General features: G+C 39.1%; 4 protein-coding genes across 5 annotated transcripts in view; 3 read left to right on the forward strand and 1 right to left on the reverse strand.

Moving 5' to 3' along the window:
• Nucleotides 1-235: 235 nt before the first annotated feature.
• Nucleotides 236-2040, forward strand: LOC128738409 (deoxyribonuclease TATDN1). Its single transcript, XM_053833507.1, has 4 exons — nt 236-344; nt 424-603; nt 687-1284; nt 1498-2040. The coding sequence occupies exons 1-4, from the start codon at nt 299-301 to the stop codon at nt 1601-1603; spliced, it is 930 nt and encodes a 309-aa protein (XP_053689482.1). The 5' UTR covers nt 236-298; the 3' UTR covers nt 1604-2040.
• LOC128738412 (protein SGT1 homolog) lies at nt 1627-22026 on the reverse strand. Its single transcript, XM_053833510.1, has 3 exons — nt 21546-22026; nt 2328-2724; nt 1627-2251 (listed from the first exon to the last, which is right to left on the reverse strand). The coding sequence occupies exons 2-3, from the start codon at nt 2694-2696 to the stop codon at nt 2063-2065; spliced, it is 558 nt and encodes a 185-aa protein (XP_053689485.1). The 5' UTR covers nt 2697-2724; nt 21546-22026; the 3' UTR covers nt 1627-2062.
• Nucleotides 5734-20870, forward strand: LOC128738411 (uncharacterized). 2 transcript variants are annotated; one of them, XM_053833508.1, is made up of 5 exons: nt 5734-6535; nt 19540-19667; nt 19736-20023; nt 20079-20202; nt 20258-20870. In XM_053833508.1, the coding sequence occupies exons 1-5, from the start codon at nt 6493-6495 to the stop codon at nt 20401-20403; spliced, it is 729 nt and encodes a 242-aa protein (XP_053689483.1). In that variant the 5' UTR covers nt 5734-6492; the 3' UTR covers nt 20404-20870. The 2 variants fall into 2 exon arrangements, with proteins under 2 accessions (XP_053689483.1, XP_053689484.1); XM_053833509.1 differs by lacking the exon at nt 5734-6535 and adding an exon at nt 19122-19306.
• LOC128738407 (TBC1 domain family member 31) overlaps nt 21924-23894 on the forward strand; it is a 35326-nt gene continuing 33355 nt past the window's right edge. The window contains exon 1 of the mRNA XM_053833505.1: nt 21924-22032. Coding sequence (XP_053689480.1) covers nt 21935-22032 — 98 coding nt within the window. The 5' untranslated portion in view covers nt 21924-21934. The remainder of the gene's footprint in view (nt 22033-23894) is intronic.

Below are 23894 nucleotides of genomic sequence, written 5' to 3' on the forward strand. Positions count from 1 at the left end.
CTAAAAAGCTTAACCCAGAACGAAACTATAGCGTTTTTGTTTTTGCGTATGTCGAATTTGTTTATTCAATCCGGATTGGAACTGGATGAACTTTTTGTGTTCATTTGCTCCTATCTGACATATAAAATTCATCCAGTTTCAACCCGGATTGAATTTTGAATAAACAAATTCGACATTAGATCCAACCTTGTGTTTGATAATCTGTCTTGTTTATCCATTTAAACTTTCATTGTGTTTACTTTTAACCATTTTAACAAGAAGACTCTACCAAATATGTCCTTATTTTAATAGAAATCAGATGAATGCAGTAATCAAGCAAATGTTCAGCAAAATGAAATTCATTGGTAGGTAATTAGTAAAATATTTTTTGTTTACCACTAATAAGCTCAATCATGAATAAATTAAAAATTATCAATTTCCTAGATATTGGTGCTAATCTAACAGACCCAATGTTCCAGGGTGTCTATAATGGGTCTTCAAAGCATCAACCCGACCTGCCCAATGTTCTGGAGCGCAGCTGGGCGGCTGGACTACAGAAAATTATTGTCACATGCGGTAGTGTTTCTGACTGCGAACCGGCTTCACATATTGTCAAGGCTGATGGTAAGTTTGAGAGTGATACTTCAACGATAGGATGGATTAAATGCATTAAATGACCCTTTGCCGTTAATGTATTTGCTTTTTAGAAAAGCTTTTTATGACGGTCGGTTGCCACCCGACCAGATGCGGTGAGTTTGAACCGGATCCTGAGGGTTACTATCTTCGACTGTGTAAGCAAATTGAGGATAATCGGCCAAAAGTGGTGGCTATCGGCGAATGTGGTTTAGACTACGACCGGTTAAACTTTTGTGAAAAGGAAATACAAAAAAAGTACTTCGAAAAGCAATTGAATCTAGCTAACAAATATGAACTGCCTCTATTTCTGCATTGTCGGAATGCTCATGAGGACTTTTTTGAAATTTTAAAGCGGAATCAGGAAAAGATTCCGAAACGAGGTGTCGTGCACACCTTCGATGGTTCTTTGGAGGACGCATCTAAGCTGATAGAGCTGGGTTTCTATATCGGTATCAATGGGTGTTCGTTGAAAGCAGATGACAATTTGAAAACAGTTGCACAGCTTCCGGATAATCGCATCATGCTTGAAACCGACGCACCTTGGTGTGAAATTCGTCCCTCGCATGCCGGTTCTAAATACGTGCAGACAAAATTTCCATCCGTGAAAAAGAAAGAGAAGTGGGAGGAAGGCTTGCTGATAGCTGGCCGCTGCGAACCGGCAATGATTGTGTAAGTTTAAAATTTTGGAACGAACGATTTGTCTCGGTTTGTCATTCTGATCAAACCCGTCCTATCAGATCAAATTTTCTGAATATCGGTACCTATGTGTACGAATTGATTCTAATCAGAATATGATTTCTGAACAGAACGGATTTCATTAGAATTTCAATATTAAAAATAGAGAAAATTCAGGGGTAAATTTTTTTTTCGTTTTATTTTCAGACAAGTGCTAGAAGTACTTTCTGGGGTCAAAAATAAACCCCGCGAAAGTCTTGCGGAAATGTACTACAATAACACAGAGAAAGTTTTCTTTCCCAAGGAAAAATAAGAGAATATTTATAACCAAAATTAAATATCATTTTTATTAAATCAAAGCGCAAACAAAGAAATCCAAATCATTATTAGAGTGATCTAACCTGAAGGAGGTGGTGATGTGATGATGGTTGAAACGTATGCTCATTCTAAATTCGGTTTGTGTTGACTATCAGCGAAATCGGTAAAGCTAAAGTCTAAACTGTTAATCATGAAAATAAGCTGAGCGAAATTCAACTGAATACAAAATTAAGCAGCGATATTAAGAATTTAACCAATGCTTTACGTTACAAAATGAACACAGCATAAAGCAGTACCTATATAACATTCAGATCTGATGAATAGATGTGGTCTACACGAAGAGTAAAGTGCTGTTTGCAGTAACTGAACCTGAATTTTCACCACTCTAATATATGATTTGTTTTTACGAGAGTAAAATAGTTGTGTTTGCACACGCAGGCGAAAGCATTTGTCTTTACTTCCACTGTTTGAATTCGCAACCATCTGGTGGCTTGACCTCGACCTGCTTGGATCCGACGTCATCCCAATTTGTGCTAAGTACAGTTCCGTTCGATTCGTAGAACGATTTCATCATGGCCTTTTTCGTGTTCTCATTGGCATCAGCGTAAATTTTTTGGAACAGAGTCTGGACAGCTTCATCACCCTATTGAAAAAAAAATCACCATTAAAATCACTTGTATATAAAAAAATAAATCAACTTCTATCCTCTACTAACTTACCTGAGGTTTTTCTAGCTCTTCCTGCTTCTCGATCTCCTTGGTAATCTTGTCCCAGTCGTGCGCACTTGTTTTCGGCAGTGACTGGGCGGAAGCTAATTCCTGTTGTTTCTCCAACGCTGCCCAGCGATGTCCGACTAGTTTCGCTAGCTTTATTTCTACCTTGCTAGGGGTTGCTTTGTGTGAACTATTTTCGACGTTGATCGTATCCCAAAGATTCAGGACGATCGGTTCGATTCCATCTGCAACCATACGAAGGCTATCGGGAGCAATTGTGACGGAGTAGTTTTTGTCTGCAGCGTTCTTCAGCAGGACAGTAATTGTGATGGTCGTATCTGACTGGTACCAGTCATATTTTACTGTGCTAGTCATTTTTGGCCTATTTCGAAGGACGATGTCTCTAGCAGCGAAAGCAAGGGAAGTTTTTAAACAAATCACTCGGTCAGAGGAATAGGTATTCTCGTTTTTTGTTTCTAGAAATTTTCAGACTTCAGAGATCTCCAATTAGGCGTTACTAGTATTACGAAACGAGTAATGTAACAGTGTTACGGTTTTCCTTTTCGGCTCACCAATCGGTTCGATTCGTTCGGTTACTGAATGGAACTGCTGTGATAACGACCAGTCGGCAAAATATATACCGCTTTTCTGTCAGGTAAACGTAAAGGCAGCAGTGGTTTGGGTTGTTTTTTTACCCGCGTAAGATTGTTTCCTTTTACCTATACACGGTTTAATGAGTTTACCTACAACTACTGTGTTACCTGACTCACTGCGAATATGCGTTGTATTCGCGGGATCGTGTTGGTTCGAAAGGTTTCGAAAAATATCGCCCTTGTATCGAAAATATCGTTGATTTTGATCACTAAAAATAACGTACTTAAACGTTATATCGCAAGTGCTAGTAGTACGCAATAATTGTATTGTGAAACTGAATTGTTATTTATGCAACTTTTTACAAGTTAAATGCAATAACAAAAGCACAACTTTTAAAAAATCGTTTGTTAACGATATTAGCTGCATATGCGTTATAAACGAATAAAACGCATGGTGACGTTTTATTTCAATAACACGCATATTCGCAGTGAGTCAGGTAAAACAGTAGCAGGGGTGTGAAATTGTCAAAATTTTGCGGACTAAACATCCATGGACGGCGACAATTTGGATCCAGCCAGCATATTGCAGATTGTACGAAAAATCCTCATGTAGTGTTTGTGTTCGGTAGTAGCAATGTAATCAGGTCTGGAACGTTTTCTATGATATTCAATATGCCCTTATTATGTATAATTGTATCGTTATTTTATTTTCAAAGAAATTATGTGTCGTATCCGAATCCAAAACACATCCTTGGTTCTCGAAGATAGCACACAGAATGACTTCGCTCGTTATTCTCGCGTTCCTCGACCTTACGGGAAACGTTGTCCCACTCAATAGGATTATATACATGGCTGCCAGAAACAATATCGGCTCAAAGTTTGGGCAGTGCTAACATTTTAAAAGTGACATAATTGTTTTATATTTAAGTTCATAACTAAGCTAGCTATGATTACTCTTGATTTGATCATAAACATTTGCTTACATTCAACCATGTCATTGCTATTCACTACAACAACAAACCCATCATGTGACACCTATAAATACGCGATTTGCAGATCTAGACTATTGGTAGTCGTATAAAGTGTTCAACACGTCATTGGCCACATCTAAACATGTCCGTGAATGTTCCAGATACCTCTACGGGGATCAGTTTCTGAATTTAACTAAAATACAACATCCCGCTTACGAAAATTTCGGATGCCTGGCAGAAATCGAACAGAATCAATATGGCGCCGGCTGAATTTGACATTCAGAACCGGTTCATCTTCTTCGTTTTTCGCTCTATTCTCTTTATGTCATAACAAGTGACAAAAGATGACACTCGCTGCTCGTTGCAGTTTCCGATTCTAGGTAAGAAAATTACAAATTTATATTTGCAAACCTTCAGTTTTCGTTCGTATAGCCACACAAAACAAATCAAACAATCTGCATCTATAACTAATCATAAAAATGTTTGTTTTGTTTATTGCTTGGAATATAATGAAAAAGTGCGCCGAAGATACCGAAACGATTTAATGCAAAATAGCACTTTTATTTGCGATATCGCACTTTGGATGGTACAATTTTCCTTGCAATCAGCAATACATAAAAGGAAAATCAGCCGAACCGGTTCCTGCACTGGTTCTGTTCGGCATGACTGGCAAAAATCGAACAGAACTCGGGCAGAAAAATCAAAACAAAACCGTTAGGCGAAATTTCTGCCCGAAACGGTTGTTGCATTTCTGCTAGTTTTCACGGGTGACGGCGGCCAGAAATCCGGCAGAATGTCGGACAGAAAAAGTTTTTCGCTGCCAGATTTTTGTTCGATTTCTGCCGGGCGCGCCTAAGCGGGATGTGACATCTCTAAGTCGGTACTCGAAATTGCAAAACTAGTTTGAAATAGTTCATTTGTTGTCACATAGTGTCCAGGATCACATTGATCATACTCGGACGCGTTCTGGGAGTGTTCCGGACAACAGGAAAGCGACCAGCTTCTGAGTCAAACAAATGCGACCTCACTATAAACTGAAGATAACAAATTACAATAAAAAGGAGAAAAGGCCAGGAAGACATTTGAGTCAAAAAGGACATTTCGAATAATTGAATTGAAAGAGCACCTGAATTATCAAAACAACAACTCGTGGTTTTGAAAATACTGCCGAGTCACCGACAACGCAAGGATCAAGGCATGCTGTGACTGTTATGCGTTTATTCTTGCTTATTCAAGCGCAAATAAACGCATATCAGTAACTTTGGCAGTTTTTCTAAGTTTTGGAACAAATTTTAGGTCACTTGTGAACTAATTGCTTGTAAAAGTAATTATTCTGTTATGTATCTACATTCAAGTGATTTTATGACGATTTGTTTCCAAAAGAAAAATTGTCGTGGCTTCAACAGCGTTCTTCGTAGTTGCACGTTTTTGCAGATGTGACAATGGCGGCTAGTGGGTACAAGTTTCGGAAAACGTTAGCATGCCTTTGGCAACTTTATTCACGTCAAGTTGATATTTCCAGCCTTGATTGTTGTTGTAGAACTTTAAAGCGTATGTGAGCGGAGTTCCCAAAAGTAAATAAACATTGTCAAAAAGTGTACCCACTAGCCGCCATTAAGCGCGCGAAAAGGTGTATCATCAAATGTCTTCTTCTTCCCACACCTTTTTAAACCTCATTGATTGACAGACGAAACTCGAAACGGTTCTTCTGTTTGACAGCTAATTAGTGTTTTTCTCTTCGAGTTTCTCGCTCTCATGTTCAGAGTTCAGCTCAGTTGTTTTTGTTTGCTAGTATTGCCTCCTGAACATCTCCGGATTATTATTTTTGTTCCTCCGCTGGTGTATGATATGAACCTGAGACGTATGAACTATCTATGAATTTTCAAGCGTAGCAGAAGCAGAAGGAAAAAGTAAGAGGACTCTCCAATGGGTGTGAAAATTTGAAAGTCAGTGAAGAAAATCGGTCGAAAACTCCGTTTTCCGTGATATTGTCTGTCCGTTGGCAATTGAAAAAAATCTGGATTTGAATTTAGAGTGAACAAAGTAAAAAGTTTTTTTTGTGCAGAATTTTCTTCTAGAGTAACGGGTCGTTTCCAGCGCATACAGTACAGTGACTATAAATGGAGAATAATTGCAATTATTGCGGACTTCATGCTATTCGGTTTACGATATGAACAGGCAGGATTTGAAAAGCAATAATAACAAGCAAAGCTATAGAACAAAGAAACGGAAAAAACGATACGCAAAACCACTTTCTGGTGCAGATTTTCTACATCCTAACTCTGTAAATTCTCTAGAGTTGATGTTTTGCTTTTTGAACGAATAAGTGAATATCTTTGTGGTAACGCATATATCCAGAGCCAGAGACCAGGTAGAGCAGCAGAGCAGCTCATGCGAGACGGAGCCACTAACCCAAAGGCTTTCAAATTGGATTACTCGAAGATTTACAGTTCACCGAAAGCAACGTACCCACACAAAAGCAACTGAAAAGCGGTGAAGAATACGCGAAGCACGGCAGGAAGCAAAAACGCAACATAGTAATAATAATAATAAAACACGAGCAAAAAAGTACCTCAACCAACTGCAACTACTATCGCCGTGCTGAACATGAAGGCAATTGAGGCAAAAATTGTCGTTTTAGGATCTCAAGGTAAGCAAGATATTTTTTTTTCTATTTCGCTTTCGAAATAACAAATCTACGATCTATTTTCGGTGACATCAGTGAAGTTCGTTCCAAAATAGATTAATGAGCGACTTCATTCTCTATGAACTAAGATTTTCAAGTGACTTACCTATTTGCTAACGTAGTAGAGAAAAAATGATTTCAGTCCGAGTTGTTAGCCTATTACGAGCAACTGTCACCAGTACAATAGCCCGATAACAGGTGGATTGTAATACGTGGATAATACTTATGCTTTTTAATTGGTGTTTTCATAGCAAATTTGAAAATATAATTGAAATGTATTTGAAAATTATATGATTTTGGATTACGAACGGAGGACTTATATGTCAATGTGGCCAGCCTTGTTTAAAAGATAATTGGCATCGGTGTATGACGCTGGTCTAATGAGCCAGTCGTCGCCCGTTAACGTTTAAATCTCAGCTCAATAGGATCCATAGGATCGCAAAACCAGCCCCATATTTGTCTTGTATTTTAACAGCTGGTTTTAAACTTTTCATAACAATTATCAGCCCAAAACTTAGGGTCTACTGGCAACGTTTAAATTTTATGACTGCGGAAGCTACGTTAGATATCAAAGCTCGGCTTGCGTATCATCAATTCTAAATTTATAGCTTTATCACGTAATGCACTTTAGAAAAAAATGGAATGACCTTCGCAACGACAACTGCGATACAATTTTGTTATGTGCAGCAAGAGAATTTTATCAATTTTATCTTTATATAATAAACCGATATCGTCTAAGCTAATTATTTTGTCTGTATCATTTTAGATGTAACACTAAAGCTGGATTAGTTTGAGCAATTCCTGCTTTCGAGCAAGCCTGGTATGGCTTCTCGTGAAAGCGAATTGGTACTTTAGGTTCGCATAACACCTCCGTGTTGATAGTTATCTTTACAAATTTTGTAAAGTTGTTATAGGACATAGGAGATAATTATCTTTCTGCTTTGCCTCTGCTTTTGTACGAAATTGAAATTTTAAAGGTTAATACCCCTAACCGGGCTGTATCCTGTTGAGAGTTTTGAAATTCCCTGGTTTGGCAAGCTATATTCGAAAGTAGTAAAATAGGACAGCTCTTTATCACATCTGGGACAGTTAACAAACAAATCTAACTCGAACGAATGCCTCCCAAACTGATCTTTTTGGGGTCGCACAAAGGCTCGACACCGTTTTGGTTGGACTTGAAATCTTACCACTATGCCCGACCTTGAGGAAATTTCGTGCTGTCATGAAAAGCCCAAAGTGAACTGGAATTAAAGAAAATGTGGTTCAAAGTACCTAATCAAGTCGGATAAAAGCAATCAAGGCGAAGGGGGGCGGATGTTTGGGTTGGAAGTTCCTGTCTTTTTCGTTCGTATTATACCGAAACGTTTGAAAATATCAACAAACTGTGTTCCAATTTTCCTTCGAATCAATTCGAATATTGACGCTGCGAAAAAGTGAACAACATATGGGTCATTCCATGCGAATTGACCGAGAAAAAGTTCAAACATGTAATCGACCTTCACGGATTTGAACCAAATTTTGCCAGTTTTCGGTCAGAAAAAAAATCCAAAATTTGGTACGGATCGAACATTCCCTCGATTAATGGGAGCGCCTCCATTTTTAAGAAAAATACCCGATTTTGTCAAAATCTCTGTTTTTTGCTTATATCTCCGGAAATGTTAAGTTTGGAAAGACACTATTTCCACATTTTCAAAGGAAATCATCCAAGGAATTCGAAAAAGATATTATTTTGGAGCACCAGTGCTGCCAAACATTTTTAAACCCAATTTGAAAATTAAATTTTCATTTTTCTCTCAATGAAGACAATTTTATGTCAAAAATTTCTACTTCATCGTGTTCCGCAGATTTTTTTACATAAGAATCACTCATCGCCCCGAGGTATTCTTTGTCGATCCCGAGATACAGCATTCTAAAGCAAGCAATTCCCCATTTTTAATGTAAAACTAAGAGCTAAATAACTTTTTTTTTGAAGCAATACTCTACGCAATGTAGAAATACTTTGGCATATCGGAAAAGCCCGAAAAAAAATAAATTTTTGAAAAAAAAAAAAAATCATTTTATGCGTGTAACAGGTAACAGCATACACAGTTAATACAATCAATCAGTATCATTTCCGTATATTGTGTCTCACTTGGTGTGCACGTACCACGTTAGAGTTACGGTCGTTGGTAATAAATAAGTTCCGAAACAGTGCTACATGCGGCACTATTTTTCGTGACCTTAAACATCTCGGCATAAAAAGAAAATTTGTATACTATACAGTAAAAAGATTTGTCGAGACCGTAGAACCATAAAAAAACGAAAACGAAGTGTTAGAACTTTTTCTAATGAGAAGTTGTTTGGTCTTCAAACCCTGCGTCATGCTCAAAATAATCAGTTGTGGTAGGTTTCGACCATGGACGTTCCAAAGTACACACGGAATGTTATCAGTGATCGTGGTATGGGGAGGCATTTTAAAGAAACTTCCTCTTGTATATATTTACTGACAGGGGGTGTGAAAGTTCATACAAAATATTATCTAGAAATGGTCTTAGAACAAAATTTGACGGCTCTCGTTCGGAGAATGTATGATGAAGAATATTATTGCTTTCTACTCAAAAGACATCAGCGTTACAAGGACAGTAAATCGAATGAATATGGGCTCTATTTTGTAAGGCATGTCGTGCAACTCGACTCGACTCAGGCACTGTCGAGCGTCGAGTATCCGGAGAACAGGCAGCATAGCGGCTCGAGGCTCGAAACAAAACAAACTCAGTTAGGACCGAGTTACCAGCTTTTAGCGTGTGTGTCATATTAGCGGTTCATGGTACTTTAGTTTGGACGCATTTTTCTTCAACCCAATCTTAGCTACTTTGAGTTTTAGTTTGTTCAGCCACCACCACAGATGCTGTTTTATCGACAATATCCATTTCATTGGGAAAGCAGACGAACTAACTAGATTTGCTGAAGATTGTGCCTGTGTGTTGCTCCTTTCATAACATCCTGTAACGGCATGTTGAATAGCCCACATGAGGGACCATCACGTTGATAAAGTCCCCTGCGAGGTTAAAATGACCATGGTTTTACGGTCGATGGTATCATACGCAACTTTGAAATCAATGAAATAATTGTGCGTTGAATTCTGTATTCATGGACTTTTTGGAGGATCTGCCGCAGCGTGAATATTTGATTTGATTTGCGTGATAAATGATAGGATGTCAATAGTTCAATATATATGAGCGTTTACACGTCAGAACAGAACAGTTCATAGTGCAGGCGATTCTCGTGCCGAGTTATAGCTATTCCTGGGATTAAACTCTTGGATTCTTCTATAAGAATCCTGCTTCTATAAGCAAGGTATTCTGTGCGAATCCTCTGTAGAATTTCTTCACACGATTCCAATGTGAGGAATGCCCGAGACTCGTCTTGGTAGAGCTGCGGAAAAAAGAAACCACCGTCTAAAAACGCCAGTACGAAGAGCACGTGCTCGCCAGTCCAGAGGAGAGGTTCGTCAGCAACGACACACGAAGTTTCTACAAAACGGTCAGGTGCAAGAATTTTGCCATGCCTGTGATGTGCAATGATAGTGCTGGCAACCTGCTTACTGACAAAACGACGGTAGCAGCCAGGTGGAAGAGTATTTCCAGACGCTGTTGAATACGTAGTAAACACGAAGATCAGCAGGGACAGGATCAGAATTTTGAGCGACGGCCAAACTGCGGAGCCACCAACACAGGAAGAGGTCAAAAGAGCAAACAGTGAGCTGAAAAACGGTAAGGTTGCTGTAAAGGATGGTATCCTGGCTGAACTTCTAAAAACGGGGAGCGAGCAGCTGTACGAAACAATTCGCCACCTCATTGTCAGGAACAGAATACATATGGGAGGAAAATAAATATAGGAGGAGTGGTTGATTGGCCTCATTTCCTATAATTTTAAAAACGGACATCGACTTGAGAGTAAAAATTATCGAGGCATTACGTTGCTAAATTTTGCCATAAGGTGCTCCCCTATCCTGTGTTGTAGACTGAGGCCGTTAGCGAAGTTCTTCGTCGGCGAGTACCAAGCTGGTTTTCATGAGGGTCGCTTCACGATGGACCAGATATTTACCCTGCGTCTAATAACTGACGAGTACTGGAAGTACAACTCGCAGACTCATCATTTCTTAAGGATTTCAAGGCGGCATACGATTCAGTCAAACGAAATGAGCTGTGACAGTTAACGCTAGGACATGGTTTTTCAACAGAACTAGTTACGTTGATTCGTGTGACGCTGGATGAGTAAAAATTATGAGTCAGAATAGCAGATGAGATCTCATGTGCTTTTTGATTGACTTTTTGATTGCGGATGACGTCGATATCACCGAAATCAAAAGTAGAGCAACGAAAGAACTAAAGGCTTCATTTAGTGAGAAATTAGGACTTACCATTAACGCCGCCAAAACGAAGTACATGGCGTGGAAATCCAAATGGTGTTGGTGTCGAAGAGGAACTGAATATATTTTGGTATGCTCGTGACATGTGACAATGATGTAAGTCGCAAAATAAAACGACTAATTGCAGCTGCGAATTGGCCTTTACGCAGGCATTACATTTTGTAGCTGAAGTCCCGTAGCTTGCAAATTCGCATAAAACTGATGCTCTAGAGAACACTAATCCTCTCGGTGGCCCTTTACGGACATGAATCATGGACGCTAAAAGAAGCTGATCGATGAATGCTTGAGGTTTTAGCATACAATTTGGCAAAACCTAAAATGGAGTGTAGCGCAGACGCATGAACCACGAGCTATATTAAGAATGCAAATATGCTGTTATAATGAAGATAGTACAGTGTGGCAGTCTGCGCTGGGCTGGTCACGTGTCTAGAATGCCCGACGAAAGAGTAGCCAAAATTATTTTAAGCAGAGAATCAAAAAGAGGCCGTAGACTTCGGATTAGACACCACGCTGTGCGCTATCGAGGATGATGCACGTTGATGATGCAGCTGGTGTTCGAGGGGTTTGGAGAAAGGTAGCCCAGGATTGAGTACTGTAGGACCATAATTTATTCGACGCAGGATCGATAACGGACCGTCGCCACTGAAGTAAACTGAGTATGGAGCTTAAGCCGACAGTTCAATATTCATAAGTAGTCAAATAACTGCGGATGAAATACTAATACTACTTTTAAATACTCAGAATTGAAGCTGTAATATTTTCGGAGCTTGGACCCTAACAACTCAACTTAAATGATTTCATGAATCATGGGGCCCCAGGAATTGAACATTCGTGAGTCGTAGAAAGAGTTTAACTGTAATAACAATTTTGGAAAATCTCATTTTGTGTAACAATTTTTACGAAATTTTTACTGGGGCCCACCGGGCATTTGCCCGGTTGCCCGGTGAGCCAGTCCGCCCCTGCCGGAAGCCCAAGGATTATAATTATCATAATTTGGTTGAATTTAAGATAGTTGGTTATAAAATATGGGATGATATTCCAATGAAAGTAGTACGTGCCGCATGTAACGACTTCAAAAAGCGTTTGAAGCGTGTTATCCAGGCAAAAGGCGATCCAATAGAGTAATGATTGTTTGTTGCGTTCTGTTTGTTTTGGTAAACAACTTCTAAAACTAAAATTCGAAATAAAGCCTTTATTTACAAAAATATATGACTTTGTTTTTGTTCGTATATCATATGTGTCACCCTAACAATTTTATTTGAAATCGGATTTCAAACCGAGCTGGAAGTTTGACTTAAATTGGATTTGAAATTAGATATGAAATAAGGCACGAACTGGGACTTGAAATTGGAAGTACGATTGTACTATAAATTAGACTTGAAATTGGATTTTTATTAGGTCGAAATTGCACTGAAATTAGGCTTCACATAGTACTTGAAATTGTAGTTGAATTAGGATGGAAATTGGATCTAAACTGGGACATGACACTGTAAATTACTTCAAGGGGGACCCTACTCTGGAAGGTCGAAAAATAATAGATTTTCGTAATTTTTTTTTCTGAAACTGGAATTAGAGTTAAGTATTGGGGTATTTTGATTATTGGTTTCCAGCGACGGCCGAACAGAAAACCAAATCGACCACATCTGCATCAGCCGGAAATGGAGAAGGAGCCTTCTTGATGTACGCAACAAACGCAGCGCTGACATTGCATCCGACCATCATCTTGTTATCGCTGAGATACGTCTGCGCGTCGCACTATGGGGCAGAACCCGAAAAAGCTCGGACAAAACCTCAAAATTTTTATTTGAGATATTCTGTCAAACTTAATATTCTACGTATAGTAGACATATAATCTATAAGAAACATGCATAAATTGTTTTAATAAGTGTTTTTTCAATAGGCATTAAAGAAGGTGAAACACAGTGTAAAAGAAATTTGGAAAATGAAAAAATAAATATCGTTTAATCTTTTAGCATCTAGCTACCATGCTGCTTAAAATTCTATACTTTTAAAAGACAATTCACATTAAAGGGATTATAAACTAATAGTTTAGGTGATATTAAGACAGATTTTTTACTAGTAGGTTTTGTTCTTACGAAGTGCTTTAGAACAAAAAATTTGTTATTTTTGTCAATTTTCAATAGTGTGTAGAAAAAGATTTCCACAGATTTCCGCTCTGACACTACCATCAAATCAACATTCAAGGTGTTGACTAGTAATAAGCAAAAAATTAGCTGCTACTAGTTGCGATGTTCGGAGATATTCAAGTTTTGCGAATGCATGTTTTTCGGCATTTTCGGCTACAAATTAGTAAATGCGCGCGCCAGTGCGAAGTTCATTCCTGCTGTACGTTGAATAGTCATGCTTGTGTATGTAAGACACAACATTATTATCGTTATGAGATACATTGGAGTCGATAAGGGGAATTTAGGACATTGTAAAGGCGACCACTTAACAGCTTTATTCCAGTTAGCTCTATTCCAAGTCAAATTGGCAGTAGAATATGTTCGGATAGACTTTCAACTCGATTGAACTAGCATCCATTTTGTTTATTTTGAGTCGAATATGTTGATACGTGTTTGCAGAAAGGTTTGAAGGTCCATTATATGGTTAACAATGCCATTAGCGAATCCTCTCAATGCAAAATACACTAGAATTTATTTAATGGACTCGGTCGTTATTCTATTGTAAACGTCCATAAAAGGAAAATGGACATTTCAATCTGTTTTAAAAAATATGTAAAATTTAAAGATTTGCAGTATAAATTGTTATATTTAAGCTTATTCGAAAGTTACTAATATTGTAAGTGCCATCGGTTGGGTGCTTAGCGTTACGAGTTCAAAATAATTTATAGAAAGGTCCACAAATGGTTGATATACCCTATACCAGAATAATATTACTAAATTACTCTTGATATACAGATTGTGATAATTTGTATAGCAGGTCGCGCGACTACCATTTTTGACTGCACAAAAAGGTGTTTGGGTATTTAAAATATTTATAACTTGATTCCCGTAAGTCCTACAATTTTGGTATGTTCAGTAACTTTACGTAACTTTACAGGACAAACAACTTTTCTGAAGACACAATATTTCTAAAGTCATTATTTAAAAAGTTAGACTTCAACACCATCTATAGGAATGAAAATAAAACTACTTAAAATTTACAAAAAGATGCGAAATTTTATAACAAACAATGTTGCTGAAGACAATAAAGCTCTACAAAGCATATGAAAGAAGTTATGAGGTTTTGTCCGAGCGCCGGCTCAATCTGCCCCACTGTGCGTCGCACGTGTCCAACGACGGGAGGAGAAAGTTGGGTGCCGCTACGACGTCCGCCGATTGGAGAATCCTGAGGTGAAAAGGGCCTTTGTTGAACAACTTGAATCTCGAGCCTCGGAGTTGCCATCTGGTGGAACCGTCGAAGAGCAATGGACCGGCATCAAGAACGCCTTCATCACGACCAGTGATGAAACCCTCGGCAAAGCGCGCAGTGGGCGGAGGGAGTGGATTTCGGATGAAACTTGGAGGAAGATCGACGAGCGGAGAGAGGCGAAAGCCGGCATTGAGCGAGCGCGGACCAGATCGGCTAAGACAGCTGCCCGTCAACGATACGCCGAACTGGAGAGGGCTGTTAAACGTGCTTGTAGGCGGGACAAGAGAGCCTGGACTAACTCCCTAGCCGAACAAGGAGAAACCGCCGCCGCCAATGGTGATATCCGTTTGTTGTACGATATTTCTCGCCGCCTTAGTGGTGCCAGGATGAATACAAAGATGCCGCTAAAGGACAGAGCTGGTCAGCTATTGACTGACCGTACAGAACAGCTTAAGCGATGGACTGAACATTTTGAACAACTCTTCCGAGTTTCAAATGTCAGAGACCAACAAAACCAGCAGCGTACGACGCCTACAGTTCGTCGAATAAATCGCGTGAACTCTGAGGCGCCATCGCTGGATGAAATTGTAGCAGCCATCAAGAGTATGAAATCCAATAGAGCGCCAGGGATAGATCGTATTTCAGCCGAAATGCTCAAAGCTGACCCATCTTTGTCAGCCCAGATGATGCATCAGCTTTTCAGCAATATTTGGGAAACCGCAACTTTTCCGGTGGACTGGATGCAGGGCATATTGGTCAAAGTCCCTAAGAAAGGAGACCTAACGGAATGCGGTAACTGGCGTGGCATCACGTTGCTCTGTATTACTCTCAAAGTACTCTGTAAGGTAATCCTCAACCGGATCCAGGAGAAGATCGACGCTACTCTCCGGCGGCAGCAAGCTGGATTCCGTGCTGGCCGATCATGTGTAGACCATATCACAACGCTCCGCATTATATTGGAGCAGATCAACGAATTCCAGGACTCTCTTCTGCTGGTGTTCGTTGACTTCGAAAAGGCGTTCGACCGACTCAATCACGAAAACATCTGGGGCGCACTTAGGCGTAGAGGAGTTCCAGATAAGCTAGTCCATCTCATCGAGGCTCAGTACGAGGCGTTCTCGTGCAAGGTTTTGCACGACGGCGTCTTGTCCGACCCCATAAGGGTTACTGCTGGCGTGAGACAGGGCTGCATTTTATCACCGCTTCTGTTTCTCATCGTTATGGATGAGATATTAGTTGGAGCAATTGACAGTAGACCAAATCGAGGATTGCATTGGAACGATAACGATGGAGCAGCTAAATGACCTCGACCTAGCCGACGACATCGTCTTGCTCGCACAACGCCGAAACGATATGCAGAGCAAGTTAGACGACCTCTCCGAGAGCTCCCAGGCAGCAGGTCTCACAGTCAATGTAGCGAAAACTAAGTCTATGGTAGTGAACACTGACAATTCCACCAACTTTACAGTAGCGGGACAACAAGTTGAGCAGGTAGCCGTCTTTCAATATCTTGGTAGCCAAACAACGCCCGATGGGCGACTGATATAGCCACACGGATCAGGAAGGCCAGGGGTGCCTTTGCAGGTCTGCGAAACATTTGGCGCTCAAACCAGATCACTCTACGTACGAAAACCCGAATCTTTAATTCAAACGTTAAATCCGTACTGCTGTATGCCTGCGAAACGTGGTGCGTCTCAGCTGAGATAACGCAAAAACTGCAGGTATTCATTAACCGGTGCCTGCGATATATTATTCGTGCCTGGTGGCCTGATAATTGGATATCCAATGAGGAACTCCATCGTCGGTGTCATCAACGGCCGATAGCCACAGAAATTCGTGAGCGTGGGTGGAAGTGGATCGGACACACCTTGAGGAAAGGAGCGAACGAGGTTTGCAGAGCAGCACTCGACTGGAATCCACAAGGACAGCGTAGAAGAGGCAGACCCAGAGGCTCATGGAGACGGAGCTTAGCCAACGACATCCGGGCTGTAGACGAGAACCTGTCCTGGCGACAGGTAAAAGCCATGGCGGGTAACCGTCAGCAGTGGAGATCTCTAATTTCATCCCTTTGTTCTGCCGGACCGGCGGACATGGACACATAAGTAAGTAAGTAAGTATTTTGATTATTGGTTAAGGTATATTTGAAGATATATTTTGTATTTTTGGATTTCAGAATAGTGATTATTATACTGGTGGCAGTTGGGCGCGTGGATGCTCTCTAGAAAACAGTTCCTTGCTGGCTGTACATGCCAGGAACCAACGGAGTATTGGAGAATAAATTTCAAGGATGATTTTGAAGCTGTACGCCAATACCTAAATTGTTACGTAAGGGTTTTCAAAAATTCGAAAAATCACCAAAATGGCGGCAATTTTTCGAAAAGAAAGGTGTTGTTTCATCAAAAATCGTCAAATAAGAGCTCATAAAACATTTGAAAACTGATTTACAAAATAACGGCTACGTAACAATCTAGATAATTCAGTTTTACATGGTGGAAACTTTTTTAGTCGAATCGGACCACTAGATTCTGTGTTACACATATCGCAAGCTGAAAAAACATGGTTTCAAGAAAAAAGCGTTTAAAGTTTCATACAGCGATGTACTTCCCTTGTGGTGACCCCACAGTTTTTGTCGCAACTTTTCAACAACATCAAATATCAAAACACCCTCTTGGCTCAAAATTTCGTCTGAAGGTATAAGCGTCTTAAAAACGCAAAAAAATAAAATTCGATTTTTCCGACTTTCCACAGTAAGGTCCCCCCTTAAATGGGACACATATTCAGCCTAAGACTAAACTTAAAATTAGACTTGAAATCGGAACTGAGATTGGAATTACATTAGTCTTAAAATTGGATTTGAAACGGGACATGGAATTGGACTTGCAATTGAAATAAGAATTCAATTAGAATTAAAGTTGGACTTTAAAAGGGATATGAGATTACTCCCACTGAACAAGAAGTAGGTCTTCAAATAAGACTTTTAATTGGACTTAAAATTGGACTTGAAATTAGATTTAAGGTTGAATCAATTAACTTTACAGGGTTTTACTTCAAATTTAATTTAGACTTCAAATCTTACTTGAAAATGGGCTTAAATTGGATTTGAAACAGAACTAGACTGAAATGACAACTTCGGACTTTCAGGTTACACCTTGAGGAATCATTTTATTCACCAGTCAATGTTTTAGAGAATGTGGGGCGAGTGCCAGAGAGGTTCACATTCGTATAGAGCTCTGCCAAGTTTGATGAAAAACCGTTCAGTATACGGAGTATACATTCATACTCACGTTCTCACGTTTCTCGCCCACTCCCTTTGGATCCCTCCCAGTCAGTACCCATTCTGTCACGCTGCCAATTATAAGTCTGCTTGATCTCCCAAAAATCCCAATAACGCAAGATAAACAAAGCCTTTTTTCCATATATACCACCCGGTGGGCCGCCTTCCATTTCCGTCATGCTTTCGCTGATTCTAGACAAACGATAAACTAGGTCAATGTAAGGCTGAATAAGTGAAAGAGCGCAGGGCGAAAGAGCGCAGCGGGACTAAATTCCGGAATTCAGAATAATGTTAAAACAGGGCGCGCGGGTAGGGGCACTACATCCCCCCCCCCCCTTACAGTGTCGCAAGTCATCTCAGAAGGAGATTGCGAGCAGCAGCTAACGTGACCGCGTCAATATTTGTTTTCTTCACTGACAATATTTGCATTGCTTAGTTGTTTTTTCCCTTCATTTCTTTTTATATTTTCATTCAGTTGCATTGCATTGTTCTTCTGACTCATTGGATTTGCAACAGATAACTGAGTACGATATTTGTTACATTTTTCTAGATACACTTCATTGTAAACCTTAATTTTACTTCGAGCAGAACTCACTTCGTAATTTTTTGTTATGCAAAATTCTACGACATAATTTCGTTAATCCCAGCACCAAACTCCAATTCGGTATTAACCGTCCGGCGTCTATAGCTTCGCGGTACGTTTTCTCGAACATAACTCAGAGGACTTTGGGGAATGGAGGGAGTTTTGAGAGTGTCGGACCAGCGTAAATTCTCCTGTGTCATCGTGGCATCGTCATCTTTGTATCGGATGTCGTCCTCCGTATCTCGTAAAATAACGTTACCGCGACTTATTGGCTGCGCATCCAGGCACCTTTGGCAATGGTAATTATAGAGTTCAGCATGGACATTGACTTAAGACTGGCTCAATTGGCTAGCGGTCTTTGTTCCGTCTAAATCACTGATTGGACAATGTTGTAATATTAAATGGGTGACACGCTGTGACGCTAATTGTCAAATTGTCTTTTTGCCATTCATGAATTTGAATAAACGTTACTGGCTCAAACATTCGATGCGCATTGACGTCTATCGGATGAGTGATTTTATTTGCTAGCAATTCTATCAAAGCCCAAAACGGAGGTCACGTGCGTATTGAAAGATCCAACCGTATTTGCGTCTAGCAACGCGGCTCCGGATACACGTGTAAGCCATTTATTGTGTGTACTGAGAAAGTGGAGATAAGATTTCACTGTCAAGACTATTTGCGAGCGCTTCGGTTGGTCGTTGTTGCTATTTTTTTCAAATGATAAAGAAGCATTTTTGCGTGAGCTCAAAGGTTGCGTTTCGTGACACCTGGTTATGTCCTCAAATGAAGACGACACACAATGCAAAAAATAAAATGAGACACGCCTTTGAAGACACTTTTTCTTTCTTGTTTAGGTAGTTGCTGTGTGCTAGTCTTTTAAGCTTGTCGGATTTCTGTTCTATTTTCATGAATAAACATCGCGTTATCGTTCGTTTGGCGAAAACTTTATCTTTTGCACGGCAGCACTCGGATGTAGTTTACTTGCGTCCACGCGTGTCACTGCAATTGTGATAAAGGCAAATTTATCTACAGTGTAGTTAAGATACTGACATTGTAGATACGGGATGCGCGGAGCAAACATGCAGTTGGAATGTACTGTAGAGTAAAGGGGGATTTCCAACTTTCTGATTTTTTTTGCATACTTGCTTGAAGAATTACTAAAATTCTTTGGGCATTACGTAAATGTATACGTAAAAAACCAATTTTGAATTTTTTTTTCATGAATCAGTATATTATAATTTTAACATTTAAAATTTTAATGGTAAAAAAAGATACGTTAATATAAATGTAAGCTGTGTTCTAACTTGTGTTCTCTCTCGTTGCAGGTGTAGGAAAAACCAGCCTTGTGGTTCGATATGTATCGAATCTGTACACAAAGGAAGTTTCACCAACGATCGGAGCATCTTTCTTTACCTGTAAGGTAAATCTGGAAGATTTCAAGGTGAAAATGCAGGTATGAAGTTTTGATTGCGTAAATATGGTGTCCAATCTACCGCACTAAGTGGCTCGTATCGTTTCAAGGTTTGGGACACAGCCGGTCAGGAGCGGTTTAAAGCGATGGCTCCGCTCTATTATCGCAATGCGAATGCTGCCTTACTGGTGTTCGATCTGACGCAATACAATTCGTTTGTCGAAATTAAATCGTGGGTTCAGGAGTTGCAGCGCAATGTGCAGGAGCCGATGGTTCTTTCTCTGGTCGGTAACAAGCTTGACCTGGAGGATAAGCGTGCCGTATCCCGAGAGGAGGCCTGCCTATACGCGACTTCGATAGGAGGAAACTATTTCGAGACTTCTGCATTGCAAGATCAGGTATGGCCGAATTGTATGACATAATTTTTGAAAAATTAACTCGAATCTATTTTAGGGAATAGAACAAGTATTCATATCCATTGCGGTAGGACTAATTAAATTATCGGGCGAACAGATTTGTCCCTCGTTGAAGCGATACGAATCATCTGATTCACTTGTTTTGTCAGGATATACTAGTGGTAAGTATTACATCCTTTGTCACGTTGTTCGTGCTGATGACGTGCTTTATTCCAGGCATGAATGGAGTTGTGCAGATGGGAATACCGGTTGACTGCGACAATGTCCTTACGGATGGAACAGGTCGACTGGAAACACCCTCTTGGAGCAGGGACCACATAGCACACGCAGATGATCAGCGCCCTGGTTGGTGTTGCTATTAGATTAGAATAGCATCAAGCGAAATAACTATGGACTTCTCTTGTGATACTTCCCGAACCCACACGTAAATTCACATTGCATCGGCCACATTCGGTTTCGATGAGACATTTGTTAGTCTGTATATACATGATTCGTAAGAGAAAGAAAGTTATAGTAATCTATCACCGTTAAGCAGATTTAACCCAAAGTATTGTCGGACGCTTCAGGTTTTGTCACGTATTTGATAGGTATTAGTAGTAGTAGGGCTTCGCATGCTACATTTCGCCGCACTTCGAAACGCTTCATGACAAAACAGATCTCTTGGAAATGACACGTTTTCCAGCTGCCGAGCCCGACTCACAGTATATAGCCCGAGTTCGCATAAGCACCTTATCATATACATCCAATTAATTTATATAGATATTCATTCATTCTCGAGAGTCAATTTTTCTTAGATAAGAAAACAAAACCAGCTGTTGTTTAACTTCTGAGAAGCTTAAAAATTGATGATATTTTGATAATATTTTAGCGCAATGTCTTTATTGTTTTACCTCCGAAATCGATCCCAGTTGAGTTAACGCAAACATACATGAGGGTCAAGTTATGTCTTAGGATGGCAAGCCAACACACAAAATAGTATAATAATACAAAGGACCGTAGAATGTATAGGAAAATTTGAACATGTTTGCGGGTTAAACCGTATAAAAGATCATAGAGAACTGTGACAATCGATGATGATCAGATTAGTCCACAGATCCGCATGAATCTGGTTGTCATTTTTTTTATCAAAGATTTCGTCCTAAATTGTCTTGATTGTTCACAATCTCGAAAAAATGTTCAATTTGCTTTGATAAATTTTCCGCTTTGCATACAGTTTTAAGTCAAATTTGGGTTTCAAATTATATTTCTCATAAGTTTTTGAGTGTCAAATTTTGAATACAATTATAAAATTGAATCCCTATATTCAATAATATTTTATGGCGTTCTCCATGAACTTCGTAACGACAATATTAACAAAAAATTCAAAGTGGTTCAAAAAATATTTTAAACAGTTTTGATAGTTACTGATGTCCAAATTGAAAATCAGGCTTTTGAAGTTTCTCATCAATTAAAAGATTCAATTTACAATTTTTACTTAAATACAATATAATATAAAGATATTTACCACAACGTCGAGAGACTGACGTCTGTTATCACGGTAATCATCTAACTCCTCCACAGAATTGGATTAGCAAGTCGGTTTGTAGGGTTTCAACGAAGTTGCAAGTTTACATTTTTAATAGACAACATATCCGGCCAATAGGGAAGTCATTACATGCATAGAGACGAACGTTAACTTTTTGTTTTGTTTTATGCATGTTCTTCTTTTAACTGTGCGTCTGCATGGTGCAGGCTGATGGCAGCGATGCATGATGCCACAACATATGTTGCCATAGTAACGAAGGCCGGTTGTTGTGTATGTTTAAGCCACGCTTGCACAGGTGACATAGGTGTGTTGTTTACTCAGTTTCATTTGTCATTCCAATCAGCCCTTGCCCGTTGTCGCGTTTAACTATGAATGTAGGTTCTAATGAAGGAAAAACAGATACCGAGTTATCAAAAAATGTTAAAGTGCAAAAGAATAAGTTTAAGTTCAAATCTTGCAATGATGGGTAAGTATTCTTTAACTTGTCGAAATAAATTTGTCTTAGTCAAACTCGAGCTGTGCTGACTTGAGTTAAGAATAATGAAGAATTACCAATGTATACAAGGAACAACAAAAAAGAAGGGGTTTCAACATCCCCTTTCGCTGAGTGTATATGAATAGAGAAAACCATGGTGATGACATCTTCAAAAATGATATTTTCTGAAAGTCGAGTTACAGTCAGTCTACTACAATCATGGTTCACACATATGCCGATTAGTGCATGACTATTACACTAATCAATAATTGATTATCAATAATTATTATTGATTGACAAAATTGTTACTTATAAGTAGCACTAAGAATTTGACCAATTATTAGGTGATATTTAAACGGAAATTAGCACCTAAAGCTAAAATGGCACGCAATTGTTTGTGAGTTTGTGACCCGGGATTGTGGAATGTGGACTGACTGTATGACAGTTTTTAAAGATTAAGCGGTAACTGAAGATTGAAAGAGTGAATCTGAGTAGCTTAGATTTGATATTAGTGCTGACGGTAGTGGCATTGACATTGGGTGTGATTTTCGATCATGTCGGGTGTTGTTTTGCGCAGGAAATTTTCCCGATTAAAATCTGGCACAGTCTTTATAAAATGTGCCAATAAATTATATTGATTTTTTTAAATTCTAGATTTAGTTTTCAAATAGCCGCATAAATCATGCAAAAGGTTGTTTGATTATGCGACCTTTTGAAAGCCAAATCCAGAACCAAATCAAGACTCTTTGTTTACTATACCGAGTAGCACTCTGCGAAAACAAAAATAGAAGTATAACTGTTGCCACTACAGCAGCCCATCTGGCAATCTTGATCAACGAATGCAACCCTTGATTATAGCGAGCTGAGGCGAAGAGATAAAACGGCCGTTATTGATCGAACAGAAGTCTAACTTGATAAGTAAAGTGAGGAGAGAGATAAAATTCACTTCATAAGTAGCGCGAAATCCGAGTACAGAAGTTAGTAATTAAGTTACTTAAATAATTCTTTCGTATAAATTTATACAATAGCAAGTTCACAATAATAGTACATCGGTAAGAGATATAAATAGTGTTCTCGAGGCAAATAATCGAATTTCTCTATATTAATAGTTGTAGACAAGCGGCACCGCGTTGAACGCGGATTAAGTTACGATCGCCAATTGCTAGTTAAACTAGTTCTCAATTAGGTAATTGTGCTCTATAGGAGGTTGTAGTTCAACATTACATTAAAAGTTCCATAAAATTTACGCATATATTTTCAACTACAGAGTGATTATCGTCTCCGCTTCACCCATTGTTTCGGGTAGCTAAATATAATCGCGCACAGAATTTGTGAGTAAAACTAATATATCACTACGAAATATTATATGATTATAATAAACCTTTCAGCTTAAAGCATTACGCTAACAGAATCTGGCGTTTTACTCTGCCTACCCGGAACAATAACATTTGAATAAAAGATTTCTAATGCTTATAGCTACTATATGAAACATAACTGTTAATATGTCGTTGGATAGATACAATGCCCAGCAATTTTATAGTTACATATTTATAACAATCTTTTATGCGATTAATAGTGAAAATGTTTGAAAAGTTTCAAGGCCAAATTTCCCCAAACATTTTCTTTATGATTAGTTGCTTCTCCTTAAGCTTATCGTACAAGGACAATTATTACGAATCGCACTAATCAAAATGCCTTATGTTAGTTTTCCCGACTTTACGTGTTTTTTTTATTCGTATCAAAACACAGACAGAAACAACAAGAGGAAGACAACATTTGATTTTTTCAACCATATTTGTTTTCTCAAGCTGTATCGTTTACAAATGTTAAAAGTTAGGTATAAAAGTCTTTTC

This window comes from Sabethes cyaneus, chromosome 2 (genome assembly GCF_943734655.1).
Source record: "Sabethes cyaneus chromosome 2, idSabCyanKW18_F2, whole genome shotgun sequence".
Lineage (NCBI taxonomy): Eukaryota > Metazoa > Arthropoda > Insecta > Diptera > Culicidae > Sabethes > Sabethes cyaneus.

Excerpts from the sequence above, each read along its gene's own strand:
- LOC128738409 (XM_053833507.1), top strand. The coding sequence starts at position 299 with ATGAATGCAGTAATCAAGCAAATGTTCAGCAAAATGAAATTCATTG. Across the intron at positions 345-423 it reads CAGCAAAATGAAATTCATTG|ATATTGGTGCTAATCTAACA; the intron begins GTAGGTAATTAG and ends TCAATTTCCTAG. Across the intron at positions 604-686 it reads ACATATTGTCAAGGCTGATG|AAAAGCTTTTTATGACGGTC; the intron begins GTAAGTTTGAGA and ends TTTGCTTTTTAG.
- LOC128738412 (XM_053833510.1), bottom strand. The coding sequence starts at position 2,696 with ATGACTAGCACAGTAAAATATGACTGGTACCAGTCAGATACGACCATC. Across the intron at positions 2,252-2,327 it reads AAGAGCTAGAAAAACCTCAG|GGTGATGAAGCTGTCCAGAC; the intron begins GTAAGTTAGTAG and ends TTTTTTCAATAG.
- LOC128738411 (XM_053833508.1), top strand. The coding sequence starts at position 6,493 with ATGAAGGCAATTGAGGCAAAAATTGTCGTTTTAGGATCTCAAG. Across the intron at positions 19,668-19,735 it reads ATTTCAAGGTGAAAATGCAG|GTTTGGGACACAGCCGGTCA; the intron begins GTATGAAGTTTT and ends TATCGTTTCAAG. Across the intron at positions 20,203-20,257 it reads TTTGTCAGGATATACTAGTG|GCATGAATGGAGTTGTGCAG; the intron begins GTAAGTATTACA and ends GCTTTATTCCAG.